This window comes from Triturus cristatus, chromosome 5_2, assembly GCF_964204655.1.
Source record: "Triturus cristatus chromosome 5_2, aTriCri1.1, whole genome shotgun sequence".
In the NCBI taxonomy this organism is placed as follows: Eukaryota; Metazoa; Chordata; class Amphibia; order Caudata; family Salamandridae; genus Triturus; species Triturus cristatus.
This window is the reverse complement of record NC_140588.1, coordinates 804,640,868-804,664,768: the sequence shown is the minus strand read 5'-3', so window position 1 is coordinate 804,664,768 and position 23,901 is coordinate 804,640,868. Positions and strand designations below refer to the sequence as shown.

The following is a 23,901-nucleotide window of genomic DNA, read 5'->3' as shown; positions in this document are numbered from 1 at the left end:
TAATATTAGTACATATACCAACATCAATAATCAATAATCAATATGTAATCTAATCAGATCAAGACAATCATCAATAACCATCCTCTGCTACCAGGAAATTGATAGAGATCAGGGTGTATATAATATCCCTACTTCCACAGATAGAGTAATCTCACAGTTACACGCACATACATTCTTCATACACTAGGGCCCATTTCACTAACATACGCTCAAATACTCTACCAGCAATAACCTGTGGAAAGAAAAACTCCTAAACACCCTGCATCTATATCGAGGTCAATAAGATCTAGTTATTGTGACTGCCCTTAAACATAATCTAAACAATCTATACAATAATAATCAAAATATAATACTCAATAATTGACAAGAAATAATAACTAACACCATATTCAAAATTATATTGCTTTATCTAAAATTAGTCAAAGAAAATCAATCAGAATAAATCATTTTTCTCATAGTTACCTATTCTAGCTAAATGTCAGAACGGGTCAGGACAAGTCTCTCGGTAAAGTCTCTCAAGACGAAGTCCTCTCAGCAACGATCCTCACCAACGCAGATTCGGAATGCGGCAAAAGGTAAATGGCAAGTGGCAAAAACCCTCTCTAGGCTAACAATTCTTATAGTGAATTAAACAAAGGAAAGACACATTTTGTATTGACTTCTTCCGTCGAATCTCTGAGCAAAGCGAGAAGGAAAGGATGTAGCATCACTACATTTGAAAATCTCCGCTCAGGAAAAATCACAAAATAAACATAACGGAACAGGAACCAAAAAATACAACTGTAACTTGTAGTTTCCACATCTCCTCGGCAATGAGATCATAGTTCAGAGTCTTTCTTTAAAGCTCCTTTGTTTCCCAAAGCTGCCAAGGACGTTTCATTTCATTTGGAGATCGCCCAAAACTGCTGCTGTCCTCACGGAAAGTTTTAACCAGGCAAAGCAAGGACTGTGGTCAGCTGACTTCAGGACCATATTCAGCAAGGCTCTCTCTCGTCACAGTTTTCTACTCGAGGCCAGGCTCTACATGTCGGCCATCTTTACTTAGGCCACAATAGGCCACAATAGACCATCTTAATTAAAAGAGACAAAAACAACGTTACCACAGCATAGTGATTGAACAGTGTTAACCCCACTAATACCCTTATGTGTATGTAATTATCTAGCTCTTGCAACATAAGAAAAGCATTAATTCGAAAAGCGTTTTGTGCTTAAAAATACACAGCAATCTTTAAACATGTAAACACGCATATTATTATTAAACAGCACACTTATGCGTTCCCACGTGTAATTCTCTCTTGTTAAAACAAACGAGTTGATTAGTATAAACACTTACACAAGACAAAATAATTAATAATTAATAATTAATAAATTAATATAACAAATAGACATGCCAGAGCTTCAAAACCCAGTTAATTTTCAAACTGAAAACTCTGCTCTAGCAGTAGATGACAGCTCTTCTCCCCTCATCAAGTCAGAAATGGCCCATCCTGTAAACACATATGCTCCTTTGTCTCACTGTCTGGGAGTAATACTCAAAGACCAACTGTTAGCAACACCTAGTCAAAAGACCCAATATAGAGACTGAAGGCACCAAACAGCTGGAAAAAGAAAATTCTAACTTTCTAAAAGTGGCATTTTCAGAATTGTGATTTCAATTCTGACGTTACCATTTAAGAGAGTTTAAATTAAATTTCTTTAGACAGCAATCTTAAAATTCCTACCTGCTCCCAATTGGAAGTTGTCACTTATTAAATGTAATTAATAAGTTAACCCAATGTTATGAATGCAATGGCCCCAAGGACTGCCTACAAACAGCCTAAAACTCAGTCATGGTCTGTTGAGACACCCTCGTCAAAAAAAGCTTTGTCGACGAGAAAACCACCTTTGGAGTTGCCTCCTCAACATTCACCGTCGGCAATTCCATCGTCGACGGAATCATCGATGAAGACTGTGCCATCGTCAATGATAACCTTTTCCCCATCGGCGCCTACATCGTCCACGAGGCCTCCGACGACAGCAACATCGCCTCTGTCGACGTCTCTTCCATCTATGACATTCCCGCTGTCGACGATGCCCACATCGTCAATGCCACCTCCATTGACGACAACGTAGTCGACATTAGTTCTGGTGTCGGCGGCCTCGACGATGACTAAACCGTCGTTGACAACTGTTATGTCAGCATCGACGGTATCCGTTTCACCGTCGAAGTACATCTCATCGATGCCGCAACGAAAAAGGCCTTCTTTATTGCAGTTCACCCCAATTTTGTCATCCAGGTTCTCATCAACAATCCCGTCGACTAGAGGTTTTTACCAGGACCCTTCTTACATCTCTCCTTTGCCTCCTAGTCAGTTTTTGGAGGAATCTTAGGATGATGGGTTGTTAAGTCCGGCCCGCAGCTCTTCTCAACTCCACATAAAATTTCAAGAGGAGGAGGATGATGATGATGATGAATATTATGGCACACATTACCATCAACCTATGGAAAGGTCACAGGTGTTGATGCCTTGTCAAGAACCCATGATACAAATGCCTGTGGCGTTAGTACAGGACTTAACAGCTATTCTGCAGGATTACCACACTTGCTTCCCTACTGCAGCAGGTTCTGTTGAAAAACAAATGTCACCTCCACCTGTTTTAGATTCAGCAGCACTTTTGGTCCCCAGTACGAAGGCTCAGGATCCTATGCTTGTGCCACAAGATCAGAGGTTGCAGGATGATGATGATGATATTGTCGCTGAGTAAGGTGAAATTCCTAAGGCTCTTACTACAGTAGATGAGTGGGAAGACGACTTAATACTGACACCTTCTCCTCTGGCTCCTCAAGCAGTTTTCATGCTATTATGGAGATAGCGGCAAATCGATTCCATCTTCCCATGCCTGTTAAGCAGTCTGACTGCTTCTTGTATGATTTTAAGAACCAAAAAATCTGTCCGAGCTATTCCCATCATTCATCATATCTGGGAAGAAGGTATAAAAATCATGAAGATTCCCTATTTAGTACCGGCAATCCTCCCCAGAATCGACAAAAAATACAAGGCCCACAATGATGCACCTGCATGCCTGGCAGGACAACCTAAGCCGGATTCAGTTATTTCCCAGGCTGTGCAGCAGAGATCTAGGAATCCTTCGGTGCCAATTACTGCGCCATCCGGCAAGGATGGAAGGAGGTTGGGTAATATTGGGAAAAGATTCACCACCATGGCAGGTGGTTCAGCACGTGCAGCAAATTCCTTAGCCATACTAGGTAGATACGACCACCAAATGTGATCTAATGTTGAACCGTACCTTGAGTTTTTGCTGGATGACAAAAAGCAAGCAGCACAGAAGATTCTGCTTGAGGGAGAAAGGGCAGCATATGAAATCATAGACATCTCTATGGATCTGGCTTTGTTAGGTTTTCGGCTACTAGCTGGAGCAGCAGTTCTCCATCTCCAAGGATGGCTTAAGTCTACCACCTGTCGTCCTGAGGTGCCAAGTAAATCCTAGACATACCATTCGATGGGGGCGTACTGTTTGGTAAACACATTGACAATGCCTTAGAGGAAATTAAGAAGGACACAGACACGTCTAAAGCTATGGGAACGCTCCAGTATAAGAAGACACCTTTTCAAGGGCCCCGTGGCAGAGGGTCATATTCCTTTCAAGGGAGCTATCAGATATACCAGCCACAGACTTACCAATATAGATATGGTTATCAACCACAACAATTGTACAGAGCTCCCCCAGCTGCCGCTTACTCCAGACAGCAAAACAGGAGAAAGCAGCCCCCTCAGGCTAGAGACCATGCTAGAAAGCAGTGACACCTCCCCAACACCTGCAACAATTCGGCCACACATCAATCCCAGGGCCACAAATATGTCTTTACATTTCAACCAATGAAGAAAAATCACTCCGGACAAATGGGTCCTAGAAATTATAAAGTATGGTCATACCCAGGAATGCATAAAGATCCCACCACCTCATCCGCCTCTAAAGAAGCCTCCATCTCATCTCAAACATAGACTACTCAAAACCCATCCAGAAACCCTTATCTCAGACCCCTTCTTCTCCAAGAGGGGTGTGACCATAAATAATCTCATCTTCTACACTAAACGGCATGCTCAATGGCGGAAGGCCATTTACTCTTTTCTCAAGATCTCCACTTGCCTTAAAACTCCTCATGGTCTCAGAGTGATAGTCGCGCCCTCCTAAACCTATAGAGCTGAAGCCACCATCTCACTTTACAAAAACGGACCCATCCTTATCCAAACCTCTGGCCGCAATCTAATGTTGTTTGACAACTTTTTCTCCACCATCATGAAGACAGTCGCCAACTTCAGTGCCACCCTACTTGGAGGAGCTGGCCCCTCAATGGTTCCCAAGATGGTGCAAATTCTATCTCCCGCCTCTCCACCACCAGCCACTAACCCTACATTTGTTCTGAAGGTCCCCCCTCTAGCCACCTCTAATCCTAATTACAATTCCACTGCATTGCCCGTGGTGAGCGAGACGCGACCGCACACTCATCAGGAGAGTCTACATGCTCCCCCTCCCTCACGGTGAGCTGGTTCTAACTCCCCTAGCCCCACCGCTCATAACGCTGCCCGGACTCTTCCCAGGAGCCCTTCCCCCAGCCCAACCTACAATCCCGACCTGGTCTGACAGGCTGACAAGGGTCGCCTGTTGTCTGTCCACTCCTCCCCTTTCCTACACATCCCTTCAAGCAGTTCCATTTCCCAGAATCCCCTGCCCCGGTACCCACTCCCTCGCCACCTGCCCTACCTCTCCCTTCCCCCACTAGCTATCCTCCGCCGCAAGGACTTAGCCTCACATCCCCATTCACACACTTCATTGGAAGTCCGACTTAACAAGATTGCACTCTGCCTACAACAACTTAAGGCAGATATGCGCTCCCTATCACACTTCACTGAGGATTTGTCATTTAATTCTCCAGACTAAGCCACTCCATTGTGACCAATCTCCATCTACGCTCGCTCCCAGACTGCGGTTGTATCCGGCGCTCTTCCCCACCTATCTTAGGCGAACCGCATCCCACACCACTCACACACCCCATAGGTGGGCCTCCGCGCACACCCTAATGACCCCTCTCGCCCCTCCAGATGTAGAGCCTCCCTGTCGGATAGTGATATCCATTCTCTCCTACTTTCATATGCCCCGGCAAGTCTGTCCACCCCATCAAACTTGCACCTATTTGAATCAATCCCCACTGATCCCTTCAGGGAACCTAGGCCAAACACTAGACCCTCAAATGAGAACAACCTCACGATAATCACCACCACTCTACCTCCACCAACTCACACACCCATTAGTCTCAAAAGCGCGCTCCTTAACTGCAGATTGGCTGTTGAACACGCTGCGGATATTGCCGATCTCATCTTTGTCCAGGATCTTGACCTTGTAATGTTGACGGAAACCTGGTTAAATGACTCGTCCGCTTCCATCCTGGACTTTTTAATGCCGCCCAACTTTGATATCATTAGGTTGGACAGAACGAGTGGGCATCGCATGTCTACATCGTAATGATCTAACAGTGAAAGTCATTCAGGCCGACCTCCTGCCGTCTTGTGAATACCTATGCATTAAAGTGACTAGGGGTAATAATCATTCATGCAAACTACACTCGTTTTACCACCCCCCTCACGACAACCTTCCCTTCACAGAACAGATCATGGACATTATTTCGGCCACTGCGGATTTTCAGGGCACTCGGATCTTCCTGGGAGATTTCATCCTCCACTGGAATGATGTAAACGATGTGATGGTTAATAGCCTGAAATCCTTCATACTTGACCTTAACCTTATCCAAATATGTGACAGCCCTATGCATATCAAAGGAGCTACTTTAGATCTTGTCATTGATATGCCCAACGCTTTCCTCCTGGAGTCGATCCTCCCATGTGACTTGACAGACCACTATTGCATCACCTTCCTCTTCCTTGAATCGGTCAGAGCAAGCAGATCCCAACCTAAGAACCCCAAACTGTTGAAAAGATGTCTACGGAACATCAACTCGCAAGACCTGTTGGCGCTTTGTGATAACATATTACCCCCCCATGAACATGTCGGATGTCCATGACCTTACGGCCCACTATAACCACGCAATGCTTAATGCACTTGACTCGGTGGCACCACTTCAGCTTAAAAGAGTGTCCTCTAAACTCTCCAAACCGTGGTTCAATGATAGTCTTAATGCCGAAAAAAGAAATTTAAGACTTGCAGAAAAGAAGTGGCAATCGTATCCCTCTCTTGAACATCTTTGCCACTTGAGATCCTTGCGAAGCATATACAATAAACGCATCACAGGCTCGAAGGCCACCTTCTTCAGAACTCAACTTGATCAAGCAAATAAAGTCCTAAAAAACTGTTCAAACTCATCAAGTCCCAAGCTAACAATCATCCTAACCTCTTGGCTCCGCGTCAAAGGACACTGCCGAACTGTGAAGAATTCGCTATTTTCTTCACTGAGAAGACTACTAAGATCAAGACTGAATTACACCCGGCCCGAGATCACCTCTCGAACAATCCGCTGAACACCCATCACCCCTCAGAGTCGAATATCACTGACCCTATGCGGCCCTTCCTCCCCAAAAACAATGCATCCTGGAGTCTGTTCCAAACTATGGATGAATCCACTATTCGCAAAATGCTGTTGACTTTGAAACCTTCCAATCACTACAATGACCCTCTACCATCGAACCTTTTCCCGGAAGTAAGATCCTCCTTACTAACACTCTGGATAATGATAGTCAATGTTCCACTTACGCAAGGTGCTATCCCGGATTGCATTATAGCAGGTCAAGTTACCCCGATACTAAAGAAACCAAATGCTGATCCCACGGACCTTCTTAACTTTCGCCCAATCACTAACATCCCCACCCTGGCAAAACTCCTGGAGAAATGTGTGCTCGCCCAACTGTGTCGTCACATCGACCATCTCCAACTCCTGGACCACTGCCAATCTGGTTTCCTCCCAGGCCATAGTACAGAGACGGCGCTAACGCACATCGTGGATGATTCGCTGAGAATATTGGATCACAATCAGTCATGCCTGTGGATCCTCCTGGACCTTTCGTCAGCATTTGATACTGTCAAACACGATCACCTAATTGACCTCCTGGAACACAGGATGGGGCTGTCTGGGCCTGTATTAAACTGGTTCTCTGCGTTCCTTCAGAACAGATCCCAAAGCTTCAAGGTGAACCAATCCGTGTCCCATCCTGAACCGGTCACTTTGAGGGTCCCCCAAGGTTCAGCACTGTCCCCCACGCTCTTTAACCTGTTAATGGAGCCTCTGATAGAAATTCTAAAATCATCCAGCATTCATTATCATATGTATGCGGACGATACCCAACTATACCTGAAGATAGCTTCCCCCGAAGACATTCAGTCCCTCAACTCAGTCCTGATGGAAACTCAAAGCTGGTGGACACGTAATCACCTGAAGCTAAATGCTCTTAAAACGAATTCTTACTGATCTCACCCCACAACCAATCCCTCGTCCTGGAACAATGGTTGAATCAGCTGACTGCTCTTAACTGTAGACCGCACCTCATGGACTCAGCATCCCCTCTGGGCGTCATTCTAGACAAAAACCTGAACATGCAGAAGCACATCAGTTCCCTCACCAAAGGAGCGAACTTCCAACTCAGCTTACTCAAATCCTTTCTCCCTGCTCATGACCTAAAGGTGGCAGTACAAGCATTAGTGATTTCAAAGCTGGACTATGGTAGCACAACACTTTGCGTCCTGCCTAGAGTGAGGACGGCTCCTCTCAGGGTTATCCTCCGTTCCACTGCTAGGCTCCTAACTGGCATAAAAACATACCACCACATCTCTCTGGACTTGCTGGATCTGAATTGGCTTCCATATGAAGCTCGGATACAGTTAAAAATTGCATGCATGGCTCACAAAGCCATCTACTTCCAGGGGTGTGGAAATCTTTAAAAATTCTACTTGGCCATGGGACAAAATGTTGCAGAAATCTACTTGTCCTCCGTAAATTCTTCTTGCCATACACTCCATAATTCACTAAGATAGGTCTGCACAGAGAGCGCCTGCACTGCAATCAGTGCAACATACCATGCAATATATTTTTCAAATGCCAGTACAATTATGTCGTGAAAGGTGATGCACCCTTACATGCAAATGTTGTACTGGCTAGTTGTACAGCATGTGTAAAGATGTCATTGTGCACTGCACCCACTTATCAACCAGTCTGCCTGTGACAGATTTTCATACGTAGAAAAAAAGGCAGCGTGCAGACTGGTAATTGACTACATTTCTTGCTGTGTCTTTGTGGCAGACTGTGTCGGAATATGAACCTGTTGGACAGAAGGGTTTTCTCCTTCGTAGGGCCAACTGGTAGCTCTCCAGCTTCAAAATACGCAAGAGATGTTCTGATAAACATGTGTGGATGGGAATAACTGCACTTCTTGGCCGAGCTTATCAACTCTTCATGGGGCAGCAAAATCACCTAGCAGAGGTACTGTGGTTCACTGAAACAGTATCCACAATTCGTGTCAGGGCTTCTATACTTTTAATGGGGAAGTTAAATCAATTTCCCCTTTTACGCTCCTGAGCTGGCTGTATCAGTACAAGTTTCTCTTGCACAGTACAGGTGCAGCAATGGCAGCAGCAGCACAAAGTTAACTGACATGAAGATATGCAACTCTTCGGTAGATGTGGAAGTTTCTCAATCAGAATAAAAGATATGTAGCACTCACACACTCTCACACAGCAGCAAATCAAACTTCATTCCATTTTCACAGCAAAGGGAAGGAGAACCAAGTTGAAGAAACTCAATCTAGATGTGAAGGTATCAGGATCATTGAGATGGAGGGGTAGTGAGTAATTGGAAGGACTCAGCATTCCATGTCACACCTAGCAAGAATACCCGGGCTCAATCCCAGTAGAGTTGGAAACACTTTCTTGGCCTGATGGATAGTCAGAGGCTATCTGACGATTTACGTTTATTTATGCATCAGCTACCAGGATGTCTAAATCAAATATTACCTATTTAGCTGAACAAACATCCAAAAGTGCCACTACTCATTTTCATGTTCTCTCTTAGTAATTGTGCTCTGTGACCATCATCTAACCTATTCGGCAGCCTCATGTCTAGTATTTCCCTGAAGGACCAGAAAAGGTTGTTGGAGGAAGGGAGCAGGAAGTACACCAAAACCATAAGCAGAGCATGAACCAACACACTGAACAAATGCCAACATGTCACAAGCCCATCTCTCCCTGCTTCCTAGCCCTAGCCACATAAGTGGAAAGGTCTTCAGATACACAAGACCCCTCCATGTATAGTGCATTTGATACCTTAGCAATTAAGGAAAACCTACAACTCCTCTCAACTTGAACCTCCCCACCACTGCAGACAAATGCAATAGAAACGTACACTTTGCACTGACAGCAAATAAAGTAAACACCACAATTATTAACAATAAAATATAGCAATGTATACAGCTCCTACTCTGATGGTTGCAGGCAGAAAGACCCTCCAGTAGTCACCCCACCATTCATTCTAGTTAAAATGTAAATACAATGAGGCACAAATATATGCTACTGTTTCTTCACACATGTTTAGCTAGAACTGGTTTAGGGGTGGGTTTCTAAAATATAGATCTGTAGCAGTTATGGAACCAGTTGGATCTTAATAGCTGCCAGGCACACTCTGAGGGTGAGCGTTTAGCCTGCGTGCTACTGCAATCAGAACCTTCTCGCATTTCCAGGCGAGGCAGAGAAAGAAGACATTTGGAATGTTGGAGCACCATGCTAGAGTACGGGTGAACTAAGCATTTACAGTTATGGTGGCAGTAGGTATGTGTACTCACTGAGCTATTTTTCTTGCTCGTGCACCCTGTATTGGCATTCCTGTAGGTGCTCTGTTCTCCATCTTAAAGGATAAGTGATGGGGTGTGCCAGGTACTTCGACCTACACTTAAGAGATGCATAGCACAAGATTTATGCAGCAGGTGCGCTCACAGGCTGTGCTATCTCAAAGGTATGCAGTGTTCTCCCTCACACCATAGAATGACTCTTTCCTTCCCACCACAAGCCCAGCTCTTAATTAGCTACTACATTCTAATGTCGAAGGGATCCAGGCCCAGCATTTTTCTTTTCAGTTGAGAGGAAAACAAAGTCCTTAGGAACTGGCAGAAAGATCCTTGCACATGTGCGCATCAACTGCATATTTGTTTTAATTGGCGCAGAAGCTTTGGGGTTGATGGACCAGTACTCAGCTGCAGCACCAAATAAATACAGTGGCGCTGCCTCTGCACCTGCGCGGTCCAGTGCTCACGTGGATTAGAGGCCTCCAAAGGTTCTCTGAATTTCTATTACCCATGTCTGATTAATTGTGAGCCTCACGGTGCCCACAGCTCCGATATTATTTACGTGATTTAATGTCTACTTGTCCGTCGGACAAAATAAACATTAAATCTTCTTGCCCACCATAAAAATCAACATGGTTCGGGCGTCGGGCGATATGATTCCCCCACCCCTGTACTTCAAGACCCCGCTGTACCTCGCGCAGAAACTGGAGCTCTCCTGTGGTTCTAAAGCCTCCAGAAGCGCCAGTACCCTTTTGCTAAAACCACAAAAATTCAAGAAAAAAAAGACATATAACTGAGCCTTCTCGGTATGGCTCCAAGGATCTGGACCGCCCTTCCCCCCCCAAATGAGGGTAAACCCTTCCACCGTCTTCTCCAAAAAAGAAGTCAAAGGGCTCTTGATGAAGAAATTTCTGCCTTAGCCTAGCCCCTTCATCTGATTCTGGGCCCATAGCCTTGACTTTGACCCAGCCACCTGGCTCTTGAGTTTGTCGGACAATTCTAGAATTTGTTGCTGTGTTGATTCTGTTGTGTTTGCTTTTCCCTCACGAGAATATTGGTCAATCTTAGACGTTGACTTTGTCGCTTTGTTTATTCTGTTTTGTTTGCTTATACCCTTAGTGATGCTTAACCTGTAAAGTGCTCTGACACCCTCGGTGGTCATGTTTGTGCAATATAAAACGTTCTAAATAAATAAATAAATAAACTTCTCAAGAAAGAGGCCATGGTTATGCTCTGGAAAGGAGCTATAGAAAGAGTGCCTCACGCTCAGGTGGGTAAAGGTTTTTATTCTTGTTTCTTTCTGATAAGAAAGAAGTCGAGGGAGTGGAGGCCAATCCTAGACCTAAGAAAATTGTAAAAATATCTACCTTCCACATGGTCTCTCTCCAGGAGATACTGCAGCTTCTCAATCACGCGGATTTTATGACGACATTAGATGTGCGGGATACTTATTTCCACTTCCCTATTCATCCCAAACATCGAAAGTTTCTCTGTTTCACTGTGGCAGGTGCTCATTTTCAGTTCAGAGTTCTCCTTTTTGGGATGCGGTCAGCACAAAGAGTATTTATCAAGTGTCTGGCTCTAGCTGCAGCTGTTTCCTTATCTAGAAAACTGGTTAGTGAAAGCACTGTCTTTTCGGCAAGCCTCAAGAGCATCTTCAATTTGCCTTCAAATGTTTTGTTCCCTGGGGCTAACTCTCAATTTTCTGAAGTCAGTTCTGCATCCATCTCAAAAGACGCTATTTCTCTGAGCAGTCCTAGACACAATCCAAGACAAGGCATTCTTGTCCACAGAAAGGCAAGCACATCTCATTTCTCTGGCAACAAAGTTAAAAGGAAGAAAGTTTACTTCTGTAAGACTGATGAAATATCTACTGGCCGTGATGTCCTCTGCAATTCTAATGGTCCCTTGCACTCATCTCAGAATGAGACCAATGCAGGAGAAACTAGACAATCAATGGCTTCAGGTGACCGGATCGTTCCATGACCTAGTGCGACTAACTCTACTCATGCAGTCAGCTCTGTTTTGGCGGCAGCGTTCCAACAATCTCTCAATAGGGCTATCTTTTCCTTCTCGGAAACCGGATTTCATCCTCAGTACAGATGCTTCTCTATAAGGATTGGGGGGCTCAACTTCAAGACCTCCAGGTAAGGGGGAAGGGGTCCAATGCGTTTTCAAAAATGCACATCAATTTTCTGGTGCTTCGAGTCATTTCTGTAGACTTGCAGGCTTTCCTCCCAAGGATTCAGGGTTCCTCGGTTCTGATAAGGACAGACAATACCACATGCATGCATTACCTGTAGAAACAAGGAGGCACATGCTCCCACATACTACCGCAGGAAGCACAGGAAATATTGAAGTGGCTTCTCTCTCACCAAATATCTATCAAAGTTGAACATCTCCCAGGAGTGAAGAACAGTCTGGGGTACAGTCCCAACTTGGATCTCTTTGCTCCCGAGATCAATTGGAAATGCCAATTCTTTGCTAGTCGGGAGCCAGAAAAAGATTCATGGAGAAACGCTTTTCTGATGAGGTGGACAGGGATCTTCGCCTACGTGTTTCCCCCCCCCCCTGTCCTCCACCCCCCTTTTCGTTAATTCCAAGGCTTCTGATGAAATTGAAAAGAGAAACATGCCGAATGATTCTCATTGCTCCACGTTGGCCGCATCAGCACTGGTTCACAGAACTTCTGCTGCTCTCAGAATGCAGACCTTATCGCCTTCCAGTATCGCCAACACTGTTAACATTGAGCAGGGTGCAGATTCTCCACTGACATCCCGCCCCGCTGCAGCTACCTGCGTAGTTACTGAACTTGCTGAGTTGAAGGGATTGGACTTGCCGCAAGACTGTTGAGACATACTTTCCAAAACAAAGGCACCGTTCACAATTATAACTTACACTCTCAAATGGATGTATTTCTGTTCATGGTGCCTTCGTAACAATGTGCTCCCACTTGAGTCTTCTTCAGATAAACTTTGACCTTATCTGCTGTCTCTGGCTGAATCCGGCCTTATGTTCACATCTATTTAGTTACATCTGGCTGCCATATCTACTTGCAGCCAATCCTCTGGAGGTTTATCTCTTTATTCAAATCGACTGGTAAAACAGTTTATGAAAGGACCTTTCCGAGTATATCCTCCTGTAAGAGCTCCTCCTTCAGAATGGAGGCTTAATCTGGTTCCGACGCAAAGTATGAAATATCCCTTTGAGCCGATTCACAGAGCTCAACTTAAATACATTTCCTGGAAAGTTGTGTTATTGTTGGCTCTTATGCCAGGAGAATCAGCAAAATTCAAGCCTTTATAATTAAAGAGTCTTACCTTCGCTTTACTAATGACTACATTCTCCTCAGAACAAATCTTACATTTATTCAAAGGTACCATCAACTTTCCATCTTAATGAGCTGGTTATTCTACGAATTTTTTTTACTATAGCCTTGTAGCCCGCCATAGCGGGCTATACCAGCTATTAAAAGCCCGCTGCAGCGTTAAAGGCCCGAGCCGAAGGTGAGGGACTTTAACAAAGCAGAGGGACTTTAAAAGCCGGTATAGCCCTGCTACGAAGGTCTATAAGGCTATTAGAACATTCTGCCACTAAAGGGCAGACTGTTCTAACAATTAAAACAAAGCCTTCAGGGAGCACGTGGGGATTGAAATCCCCTCAGACTCCCTGAAGCCTTTGTTCACAGCCAGAGCTGTGAACAAAGAAACATTGGAATGTTGGAGCTCCGGGCTTATACCAGCCATTATAAGCCCGGAGCACTCCATTGTTTTCAATGGAGCTGCCAACATTCCAATGTTCTAATAATCTGAATTCCCTGGCTGAAATGGCACTTCATACTCTGGATATAAAGAGATGCCTCAAATGTTATGTTTCACATACTAAGACCATCTGAACATCTGATCAACTGTCTGTGTCCTATGGTGCGCAAAAGCCAGGTAAGGCAGTTCTTAAAGCAACAATTGCAAGATGGATTGCAGCGGCTCTTCATTTTTACCATACTAAAGTAGGCAGTCCGCTTTCTGCCAAACCTAAGGCTCATCCCATGAGAGCAGTGTCATTCTCAGCGGTGCTTTTTGCAGGAGTGCCATTGGATTAAATTTGCTGTGTCGCAACATGGGAGAATGTGTGCATACATTTACATGGCATTACAGCCTGGATTTGGCTACGGGGGCGGAAGCAGCTGTAGGACAAGCAGTCTTAACTAATCTTCTTCAGTAAGTTAAGCCTCTGTTTTGGAGGTGATTAATTATTAAATGCTAAATCCAATGTATTTGCTTCACAAGTAATTGCTGGTTTATGTTCTCTATATGCATAAATACTTCTTTTTCATATTGTCATACATATTTAGTGGATATGTACATGTATATCTATTTATGAGGATATCTATTTGCCATCCTCCAACATTAAAATGGTATAACTGCTATCTATTCTGATTCAACCATGTGAATCTATGAAAGGTCTAATACTGGATAAGAAAACGAGTTACTTACCTGTGACTTCAGTTATCCAGTATTGGTATCTTTCATAGATTCACATGCGACCCACCCTCCTCCCCGGAGAGGCTTCCCTTATTACTGATATATCACTCTTGTCACTAGTGCTAGAAAATCTGAGGTACTTGTCTCTCTGTGGAGTGTTCTAGAGGGTGCTAGAGCCTTATTGGCTGTGTTTCAAATTTGGTTCTTTTTTACAGAAGGACAGGGATGGGCTACTGCCATGACTATGCAGTGCATTATAGCATATTATGATATGTAGTACTGCTATTATATATATGTATATTTTTACCGTGAGTCTCCCACCTCGACGGTGGGTATGATTCAAGCATGTGAATCTCTGAAAGATGCCAATACTGGATAACTGAAGTTACAGGCAAGTAACTCTTTTTTTTATTTTCAGTACCAGGACTACCGAACGTGCACTGCACCGTGCCCAATGAGCTGTGTAGGGCCTACCCTATGGGTGATAAATATATATATTAAAAGGGAAGGTTTAGTCGTGGCGAAAGGTTTATCTTGCCAGGTCAAACTGGCAGGTTAAACCTCACGCAGAGGCGGCAGTAGCAGGCCTTAGACAGGTTTAAAAGAACTACTTTGGTGGCTGGCACAATCATTGCTGCAGGCCCACTAGAAGAATTTAATTTAAAGGCCCTGAGTACATGAAGTACAACTTTTCTAAGGACTTGTAAGTAAATTAAATGTGCCAATTGGGTGTAAGTTAATTTCACCATGTATAAAGAAGAGAGCACACACACTTTAGCACTGGTTAGCTGTGGTAAAGTGCACAGAGTACTAAGGCCAACAAAAAAAGAGACCAGCAAAAATGGAGAAGTAAGGCAATATGTTTGGGCGAAGACCACCCTGAGGCTGACCGTTCAAACACATAGCTGCCGTTGCATCTGAGTTGCTCTTATGAAAAGAAACTGTTTGGATGTGAACATGCCAAAAAGCCTGACAAATGATGTTGCTTTAGTGTTAAATCAGACTTAATATAAATAGGGATCCTTCTAAATGTGATTTAATTGGTTTACTAATGAGGTTCTGTAGTTTTGGGGCAAAGGTAGGTATGCACTTGAAGTAAAAAATAGACAGTTCATCTGAACTCAATAGTATGTACTCTGCGTGCAACACATGTAATATGTTGCACAGCTGATCTGTTTTAGTGCTAAACATAGTGCTCCGGGTTTTACCATGTATTATTTTAATGCATTTATTTTTATTTCAGTATTGCCTGGAGCCCAAAAGTGAAGCAGAGTGTATTGAAAACATAAAGGAGTTCTTGAAAGGATGCGCATCCCTTAAAGTCGAGGTAAAGGTTACTGTTACACAAACACAAAAGAAGCATAGAGCAAGCAGCCACCCTGTGTGCTGTTTTGATATTCGTAAAGAGTAGAGTACTCTTGCTGCGTGTCTGGGATCATGGAGCACATTTAAAATCATCCATTTCGTAGATAAATAATGCATAAGAAAGATTTTTGGTGTTTTTTGTTTAAACATAGGTAGTATTAAAGTACATTTGACTGAAAACACTAATCCAGATTTATATTTTAAAAAGAGAAAACAAAGCAGGGAATTGTGCTCCTGTCCTTGGACCTTTGCATGTTTGAATTCTGACACTGGCACGTAAAGGTTTGTGATTACTGCACTGCCCTAGCATGCACAGCAATTGTTTTTTTCCTTTAACTGAACAAAGGTCCAGTGTGCTGTTGACTTTTTTGGCTGTTGTTTACATTGTAATATCATTGCCACGCAGGTTTTTTTTTTGTTGTTGCGTCATTTAATGTCTGAGAGTGCCGGCCTCTCGATTCCATTGCTTTTTCGAATGTCGAAAGATTGTTAATCTGTGGACTTTGTTTTACCTTTTCAAATCTGAAGTTAGCCAACACCTTTTGATTTTGCTAATATAAAAACTTTCGAGGAAGTAGAGGGGTGGACGAACTTTTCTTTTGGGAAAGTTTGCTGATGATTCGTCTAATGGTGTCCAGTATTTTAGCGACACAAAAAATGATTTGCCCAAGGATCTGTGACCTTCCTGTACTATGAACACAAGATTGGAAGAATAAAAGAATTCAACCACTAAACTACAGCTCCTATTTTTATTTCTCGACATTGTTAAACTGTTGTGTTTATTATACTGTACCGACCTGAACCTTTGGTATTAACCAACCAAGACTTTTTCCTTAAATGCCAGCATCCCCATTTTTATCTTACCCTTTCTATTTTAAGGGGACTACATATAGGCAACTGGGCCAGAGTGGAATTAGATAATGAAGGGTCCCTATTAACCCGTTCCGTGCTCATGACGGAACCACTCCGTCATGAGCCACGGGCGCCGTGTGCTCATGACGGAGTGGTTCCGTCATGCTGCGGCCGTTGGCGGCCGCTCCGCCCACGCGGCGCTAATTCCCCGCCTGTGCGGGCGATTAGCGCAGTGGGCGGAGTCGTGACGGAACCACTCCTTCATGAGCACAGCTCGCCCGTGACTCATGACGGAGTGGTTCCGTCACGAGCACGGCGGCGCCGCACTGCCCCCAAACGCCCCCCAGCGCCGCGGCGGAATTCGTGCCGCGGCGAAGGGGTTAAGGAAACATTTAATAAAAAATGATTTAAGACAAGGTTGTGTGCTTCCTCCATTTTTATTTGTACTTCTTTTTATCTGACATTACCCTTGGTAATACGGCGTTCTTTTCTCCAAAACTGAGTGGGCTCCACATTCCTTGCCTACTGTATGCAGATGACCTAGTTACAATGGCTGCCCCTCAGATCGATCTACAAATAAAGCTTGAAGATATCCTTAAGTATTGTTCAAGTAAAAGTATGACAGTAAATATGGATAAGAAAAACTGCATCTTCTACATGAACTATGGGAACGACCAAACTGGAGGAAGTGGATTCGTACAAGTACTTGTGAATTTGGTTCCTCAAATATGTGTGCTGGACCGCTCATTTAAAATCTTAAAAGAAAAGGGCACTGTTGACAATTGTAGGGTTAAAAAAATCTAACAGAGTTTACGGGGCTTATTCGTCCAGTGCCATACTCGGAGCCTACTTAGCAATTATATAACCTCAGATGTTATATGGTGCCGAGTTATAAACTATAGCAATATTGCTACCTTAACTGAATGTATAACTATACATTGAATTTGTTGTATTCATTTTTGTTTAATAGGCAAATGTTTAAATAAATTAATTCTAGGCTGATATCACTTGGGGTCTTTTTGGGCCTGCATGGAAGTGGTTGTTGTGTTTCCCAACTGACGTGGCATGAATGAGGATGTAATTGTTTATGCTGATGACCCCCTTCAGACCTACAAGGACACTCAACCTTTAATTACCCCTCTCCTTTCATAGTAGACAGGGAAGCCTACTGATGATCTTTCCATGTGAAAGGTCTTGGCCAAATGCTGGCTGGGATTTCATTTGAAGCTTAGGCGCCTAAATGAGAGGGGAACATGTTGGAAGGCAGAGGAGAGCTTTGCGCATCTGAGATGAAGTTTCATCTTCTTGGATTTTAGGTCACTGGAACTCTGAGGCAGATTGGCTTAAGGATCACTTCCAACAGCAAATTAGTTTACCCTTTATACTCCATGCTTGAGTCACTCATTGAAAGTAACTAACTAAGTTTCTTGTGTACTGCTTCTCAGCTGGTGGCATTTCATCTGATCTAACAAAAGTAAAGTATGATAAAGATGCTGCTCCCCACAGTGTACTTTCTTAAGTGAGAATCTTTCTTATTAGCTGCAGCTATGTGGCAAGACTCACCAGTTCGCTGAAAATAACTCCTTAGTACTACATCAGTATGGTACTGTTGTGTGGGACGTGTTTCAAAACTCCAAAGATGCCACTTCAATGTCTACAAATATGAAATACTATGACCAGAGCAAGAAGGCAGAACTTGCAGTAGATGCTAGGTCCACGGGGACTGGAGTATTCCTCAACAAAACTGACAATGGGAATCAATTATTTATGCCAACAGAGCTTAGACAGAGGCAAAACAAGGGTACATCGCTATAGAGAAAGAGTGGATGAATCTTGTGGGGTGCTAGCATGTCTAAATATAGAGAGCAACCATTTTCAGGTTTCCATCAATCACAGTCCACTTATACATCTCTTATAAGGGACTGCCACCAAATCACATCCGTGCTTAGAGAGATGGATACTCCAATTAAAGAGTACTTAGTCTAGCTCATTACCTCTTTTGACACCCTAATCTGGTCTCATACCAGGAAGCAGCTTAAGCTCGAGAAATTGAAGAGTACATAAGGATGGGGATACACTGTTCAAGGACTAATCCCTTCTCACAAGAAAATGTAAAAAGACGACTGTCAGGAAAAAAGGATGCCTCTAGATTTCCATAACCACCTTGATGGGTGACTCATGTAGGACAACTATGCAAACTATATTGGAATGCATCCTGGAGGCTCGTGGCAGCCTGTTAACATTTCACATCATGATGACTTGCCATCGTCTTAGATCGTCTGCTGCGAAGAGGTGCATGGCCAGAAATATTTGGTTCCCAAATTGCCTACTTAGGTCAAGAAGGGATAGTCAAAACCAAGACACTTTTGCAAGAGAAAGTATGATTCTCTACCTCTGGCAGCTTGTATAAGATTTGGTTTAAAGTCGGTGTTAGAAATTGGGTCTCTAGTTGGCAGTGGCTTGCACCCTGTCCAAGTAGGGTAAAGGGATTACACAATAAAAATAACTGCTGCTCACCCCCTTGGTAGCTTGGCATGAGCAGTCAGGCTTATATCAGAGGCAATTTGTAAAACATTTGTACATAAACACAGAGTAACACAGTGAAAACACTACAAATGGACACCACACCAGTTTAGAAGAATAACCAATCTTTATCTGTATAAAACAAAACCAAAACGACAAACATTCAACATACAAAAGCAAAGATATTACTTTAAGAAGGTTCAGACAGTTCAGTTCTTAGAAAACTATCGATGAGTCACCTTTTAGTGCAAAGTACCTGGGATGCGTCAAAACCAAGCGACAAAAATAGGTGCAGGGGAGATGATGTGCTGAAAACACAGAGATGCGTTGATTCCGTACTCTCAGGGGAGGTGATGCGTCAATTCTTTACTGCCAGAGGAGGTGATGGGTCAATTCCTTACTGCCAGAGGAGGTGGTATGTCGATTCCTTGCTGTGGTGCAGAGGAGGTGATGCGTCGATTCCTTGCTGTTCGGGGAGGTGATACGTTGATTTCCTTCTTCGAGGGGAGGCCTGGATTTCAGACATGCAGCCTCAATTCCTTACTGCTGGCAACTATGATGACACCTTGGCGCACAGGTGCGATGCTTGGAAAATCCGGTGGTGCTGGGTCGATGCGGTGGCAGCTAAACAGATGCTCTTTTGATTCCCCAGCAGTGATGCAGCTTAGGTATCGAAACTTCAGCCGCACAGCAGGACCTGCGTGTGAGACAGAGCGGGTGCCTCGGACATCAGAGAGCCGGTGCTCCAGGCTCGGGCTGCTGCCATCTTCTGGCCGCACGGCAGGCGCTGCGTCGATTCGTCTTCCACACTACTGCGATATGTTGGTTTTTCAACCACATTGCAAGACTCCGGCAGGAAAAACAGGCGCTGAAGTTTGATTTGTGGATTTTCTTCTCTTCTTGCAGCAAAAGCCACCTCCAAGGGCCTAGAACTGGGATTGGCATCACTTAGCAGGTCAGAACACCCATCAGAGGAGTTAAGGGACTGCGGGTGAAGTCGTTGATGGTCCTCGGACTTCTTAATAGGAGGCAAGCTCACACAAGCCCTCGGAGAACCATGGCAGCAGGGTGATGAAAACAAAGTCCAGTCCTATCACTCTCCAAGACAGGAACAACAAACTGAGGGCCATCACAACACAGCTACAAGAAGAGTGGCAATTCCCCTACTGCAGCTACTCCAGCTCTTCTTGGCAGAATTTAGTATAGAAGTGTTCTAAAAATGTAGGGTCATAGGTCCAATACTAATACCACTTTCCGCCTTTGAAGTAGACATACTTCAAAGGATAATCTTTGTAGTGCACTGATCCTGTGTTGCCCTGATGTGGCTCTGGACACTCTAAAGGGGGGTAGACAGCTTTGTGTACAGCCCTATTCAGGTGTCAGTGACAACTCCTCCCACCACTAGATCTCCGGAAGGACCATCAGGATATGCAGGGCACACCTCAACTCCCTTTGTGTAACTGTCTTGAGTGAATGCACAAACAGCTCAACTGTCAGTCTAAACCAGACGTGGATCCCCGAGCAGGCAGAGGCACAGAATGGTAAACCAAGAAAAAGACCACTTCATAAAAGTGGCATTTTCAAACACACAATTTAAAAACCAACTTCACAGAAAGATGTGTTTTTAAATTCTGAGTTTAGGGAACCCGAACTCCAAATCTCTTGTCTCTTCTCAATTGAAAGTTACACTCGTAAGATGTTACAAGTCAGCTCCAATGATAACCAACAGGACAGAGAGTTCCTGCAATATTGAAAAACGAAATTGTCAGTATTTCACTATCAGGAAATGTAAAACACACTAGCACAAGTTCTACCTTTCACATACACTGCACCCTGCCCCTGGGGTTACCTTGGGCCTACCTTAGAAAAATGGAAGGTTTGAGCCTGGCAAGAGAGTACACTGGCCAGGCCGACGTGGCAGTATATAACATCAATCACAGACAATGCAGAGCAGGCCTGAGACATGTTTGCAGGGCAACACATGTGGTTGGCACCCTCATTGCTGCAGGCCCACTAGTAGCATTTGATTTACAGGCCCTCGGCACACACACTGCAGTTTACAAGGGAATTACTAGTAAATCAAATATGCCAATCCTGGATTACCAATCATAATAACAATTTACACAGGGAGCACTTGCATTTTAGCACTGAACAGCAGTTCAGTGCTTACAACGCCGTCTTCGGGACCTAAACCTCAAATACGCCATGCTCTTCCCAGCCAAGCTGCGAGTGGAGGTGGATGGTCGCACGCACTTCTTTGATCGTCCCGAAGCGGCCGGGGACTGGCTGGATACTCTGCCCGGGGATCGTGATCGGGGGGCGGGGGGGGGGGGGCGGCGGGGGGAGACGGCACGCTGGATCGGGACTGAGGGTTTAATATTGGGCCTCACTCTGGACGAAAATGATGCCACTTTCGATTCTGCGTCAGTTTTTGTAAGTTCCCCTGGAGGTTGTGTTGGGTCTATTGGGGGTTCTCCCTCCTCCTCTAGGGGGTCTAGTTAGTTTAACTATATATGGGGCGACAGGCACACTGCACGTTGGGGGGGCTGTTCGGGCTCATGCAGGGGTGCAGGGAGGGGGGAGTTCTGTTGGGGTGGGTGGGTAGGGATGGGGTGTTGTTCGTTTTTATCACAAGGCAAACATATTTTTGTGTTAGTTCTAAAGTGCTCTCCGGGGGACGAATGATGGCTTCTGTATATGATGGGGGGTAGGGAATTAACTTTGTTGGCTTGGAATGTGAATGGACTGGGGGACAGGATCAAACGAGGTGTGGTCCTGCAGTTTTTGAAGCGAATCTCGCCCGATGTAGTCTTTCTGCAGGAGACACACCTCATTGGCAACTCCTTCTGCGCCATGAATCGGCGTGGCTATCGCCTAGTGGCTCACTCGGGCTTCACGTCTGGCTCAAGGGGTGTGGGCATCATGGTGAAGAACTCGCTCCCGTTGGAGATTGATGAGGTGCTCCACGATGACAGGGGACGTTACACGGTCTTGGTGGGAAGACTGGAGGGCAAAGTGGTTGTCTTTGTGTCAGTATACATCCCACCGGGGCTGCAGTCGACCACCTTTGCAGACCTGGGGCGCCTTCTCCTTGGCCTTCCGGGGGGGCTTTTAGTTGTGGGGGGGGATTTCAATGCGGTGGTATCTGGGACTGTGGATCGTCACCCCCCTAGGGACCTCCCCCGGGCACAGGCGTGGCTACCCGGCCTCTTGGATACATTTGGACTAGTGGACTGCTGGCGTTTAAAACACCCCACGCAGCTGCAGTACACTTTCCACTCGGGAGCCCATGGTAGTCTCTCACGACTAGACTATGTCCTTGTCCCGGCGGCCTATGTTGGGAGGGTGGGAGAGGTGCGCCATTTGCCACGGGGTATTTCGGACCACTCCCCGATCCTATTGCACTTTGATGTCTTTCCGAGGGGTGAGGGTAGGGTGGTCCCAATCAATCCTTGGTACCTGCGCGACCCCACCATTCGTGCTGAATTGATTAAATCCCTTCAGCGATATTTTGATGAGAATGTGGGGTCCGTGCCTTCGGCTGTACCGCTATGGGAGGCCTTCAAGACAGTACTCCGAGGGGAGGCCCTATCCCTTATTTCCCACGCCCGGAGGCGCGAGCGGGAGGAGGTGACCCGGATGGAGGCTGAAATAGCCGAGTTGGAGGGTGGTCTAGAAGGTGGGGTGACGGATGCCGCATTACATGTCCTCCAACTCAAGCAAGCGGCCTATAGGGCCCTCGTCACGGAGGCGGCCAGGGGCCTCAGTAGAGAGCAACAGGGGCGACTGTATGATGTGGGTGATAAGGCTGGTAAACTTATAGCGTGGTTGGACAAAAATGAGAGAGCGAATCGTGTGGTCCCGCTGATTGAGAAAACGGATGGTGTGTGTGTAACTGAGCCAGAAGAAATCGTCTCCTGTTTCGCGGATTATTTCCGTGGGGTGTATTCCCCGGTGTCTCCCTGCTCGGAAGAGGATTCCCGTGCCCTGCTCAGTGATATCGCGCTGCCGTCCCTTTCCGGGGATGACAGGGTGTCGCTGGACGCCGCCCCCACCTCCGACGAGATCGCCCTCGCCATACGCTCGGTCGCTTCCGGCAAGGCCATGGGTCCGAATGGTCTCCCTATCGAGTTGTACAAGTTGCGACCGGATACGCTGGCACCCCACCTCCGGGCTATGTTCCTGGCGGCACACTCGGTGGGCTCCCTCCCGCTGGACCAGCGTCTGGCTACAATCGTGGTCATCCACAAGGAGGGGAGACCTCGGGACCGGGTTACATCCTATCGGCCCATTTCGCTACTGAATGCGGAGCCCAAGATTCTCGCCAAGGTACTGGCCAATCGGCTGGTCGGCGTGGTGGGCGATTTGGTTCATCAGGACCAGTCCTGCTTTATTCCCCATCGCAACACAGCCCTTAATCTGCGGCGTTTGCACGGTGTGCTCGCACGTGTCCCGTTCATACGGGAGCCGGCCATTTTGGCGTCCTTAGACGCCACCATGGCGTTTGACACGCTTGAATGGCCATATATCTGGGCGATGCTTGCGAAGTTTGGATTTGGCCCAGGGTTCATCAGTTGGGTCAAATTGCTGTATTCGGGCCCATTGGCGCAGGTGGTGGTGAACGGAAGAGTATCGGCCCCGTTCGAGCTGGGCCGGGGCACACGGCAGGGCTGCCCCTTATCGCCGCTCCTCTTTGCACTTGCCTTGGAGCCCCTGGCGGAGTGGCTGCGGTGGGAGCCTTCCATCCGTGGTCTCCGCTGGACCCCTGAGTATGAGGACCGCGTATCCCTATACGCTGATGACATCCTCTTGTACCTAGCTTCCCCACGTAAATCACTCAT

The 23,901-nt window shown here is 45.6% G+C and overlaps 1 protein-coding gene across 2 annotated transcripts in view; it reads left to right on the top strand.

Moving 5' to 3' along the window:
- ARHGEF6 (Rac/Cdc42 guanine nucleotide exchange factor 6) overlaps positions 1-23,901 on the top strand; it is a 712,936-nt gene that overhangs the window by 131,979 nt on the left and 557,056 nt on the right. For both annotated transcript variants that reach the window (XM_085607964.1, XM_085607965.1), the window contains exon 2: positions 15,564-15,647. In XM_085607964.1, coding sequence (XP_085464090.1) covers positions 15,564-15,647 — 84 coding nt within the window. The remainder of the gene's footprint in view (positions 1-15,563; positions 15,648-23,901) is intronic.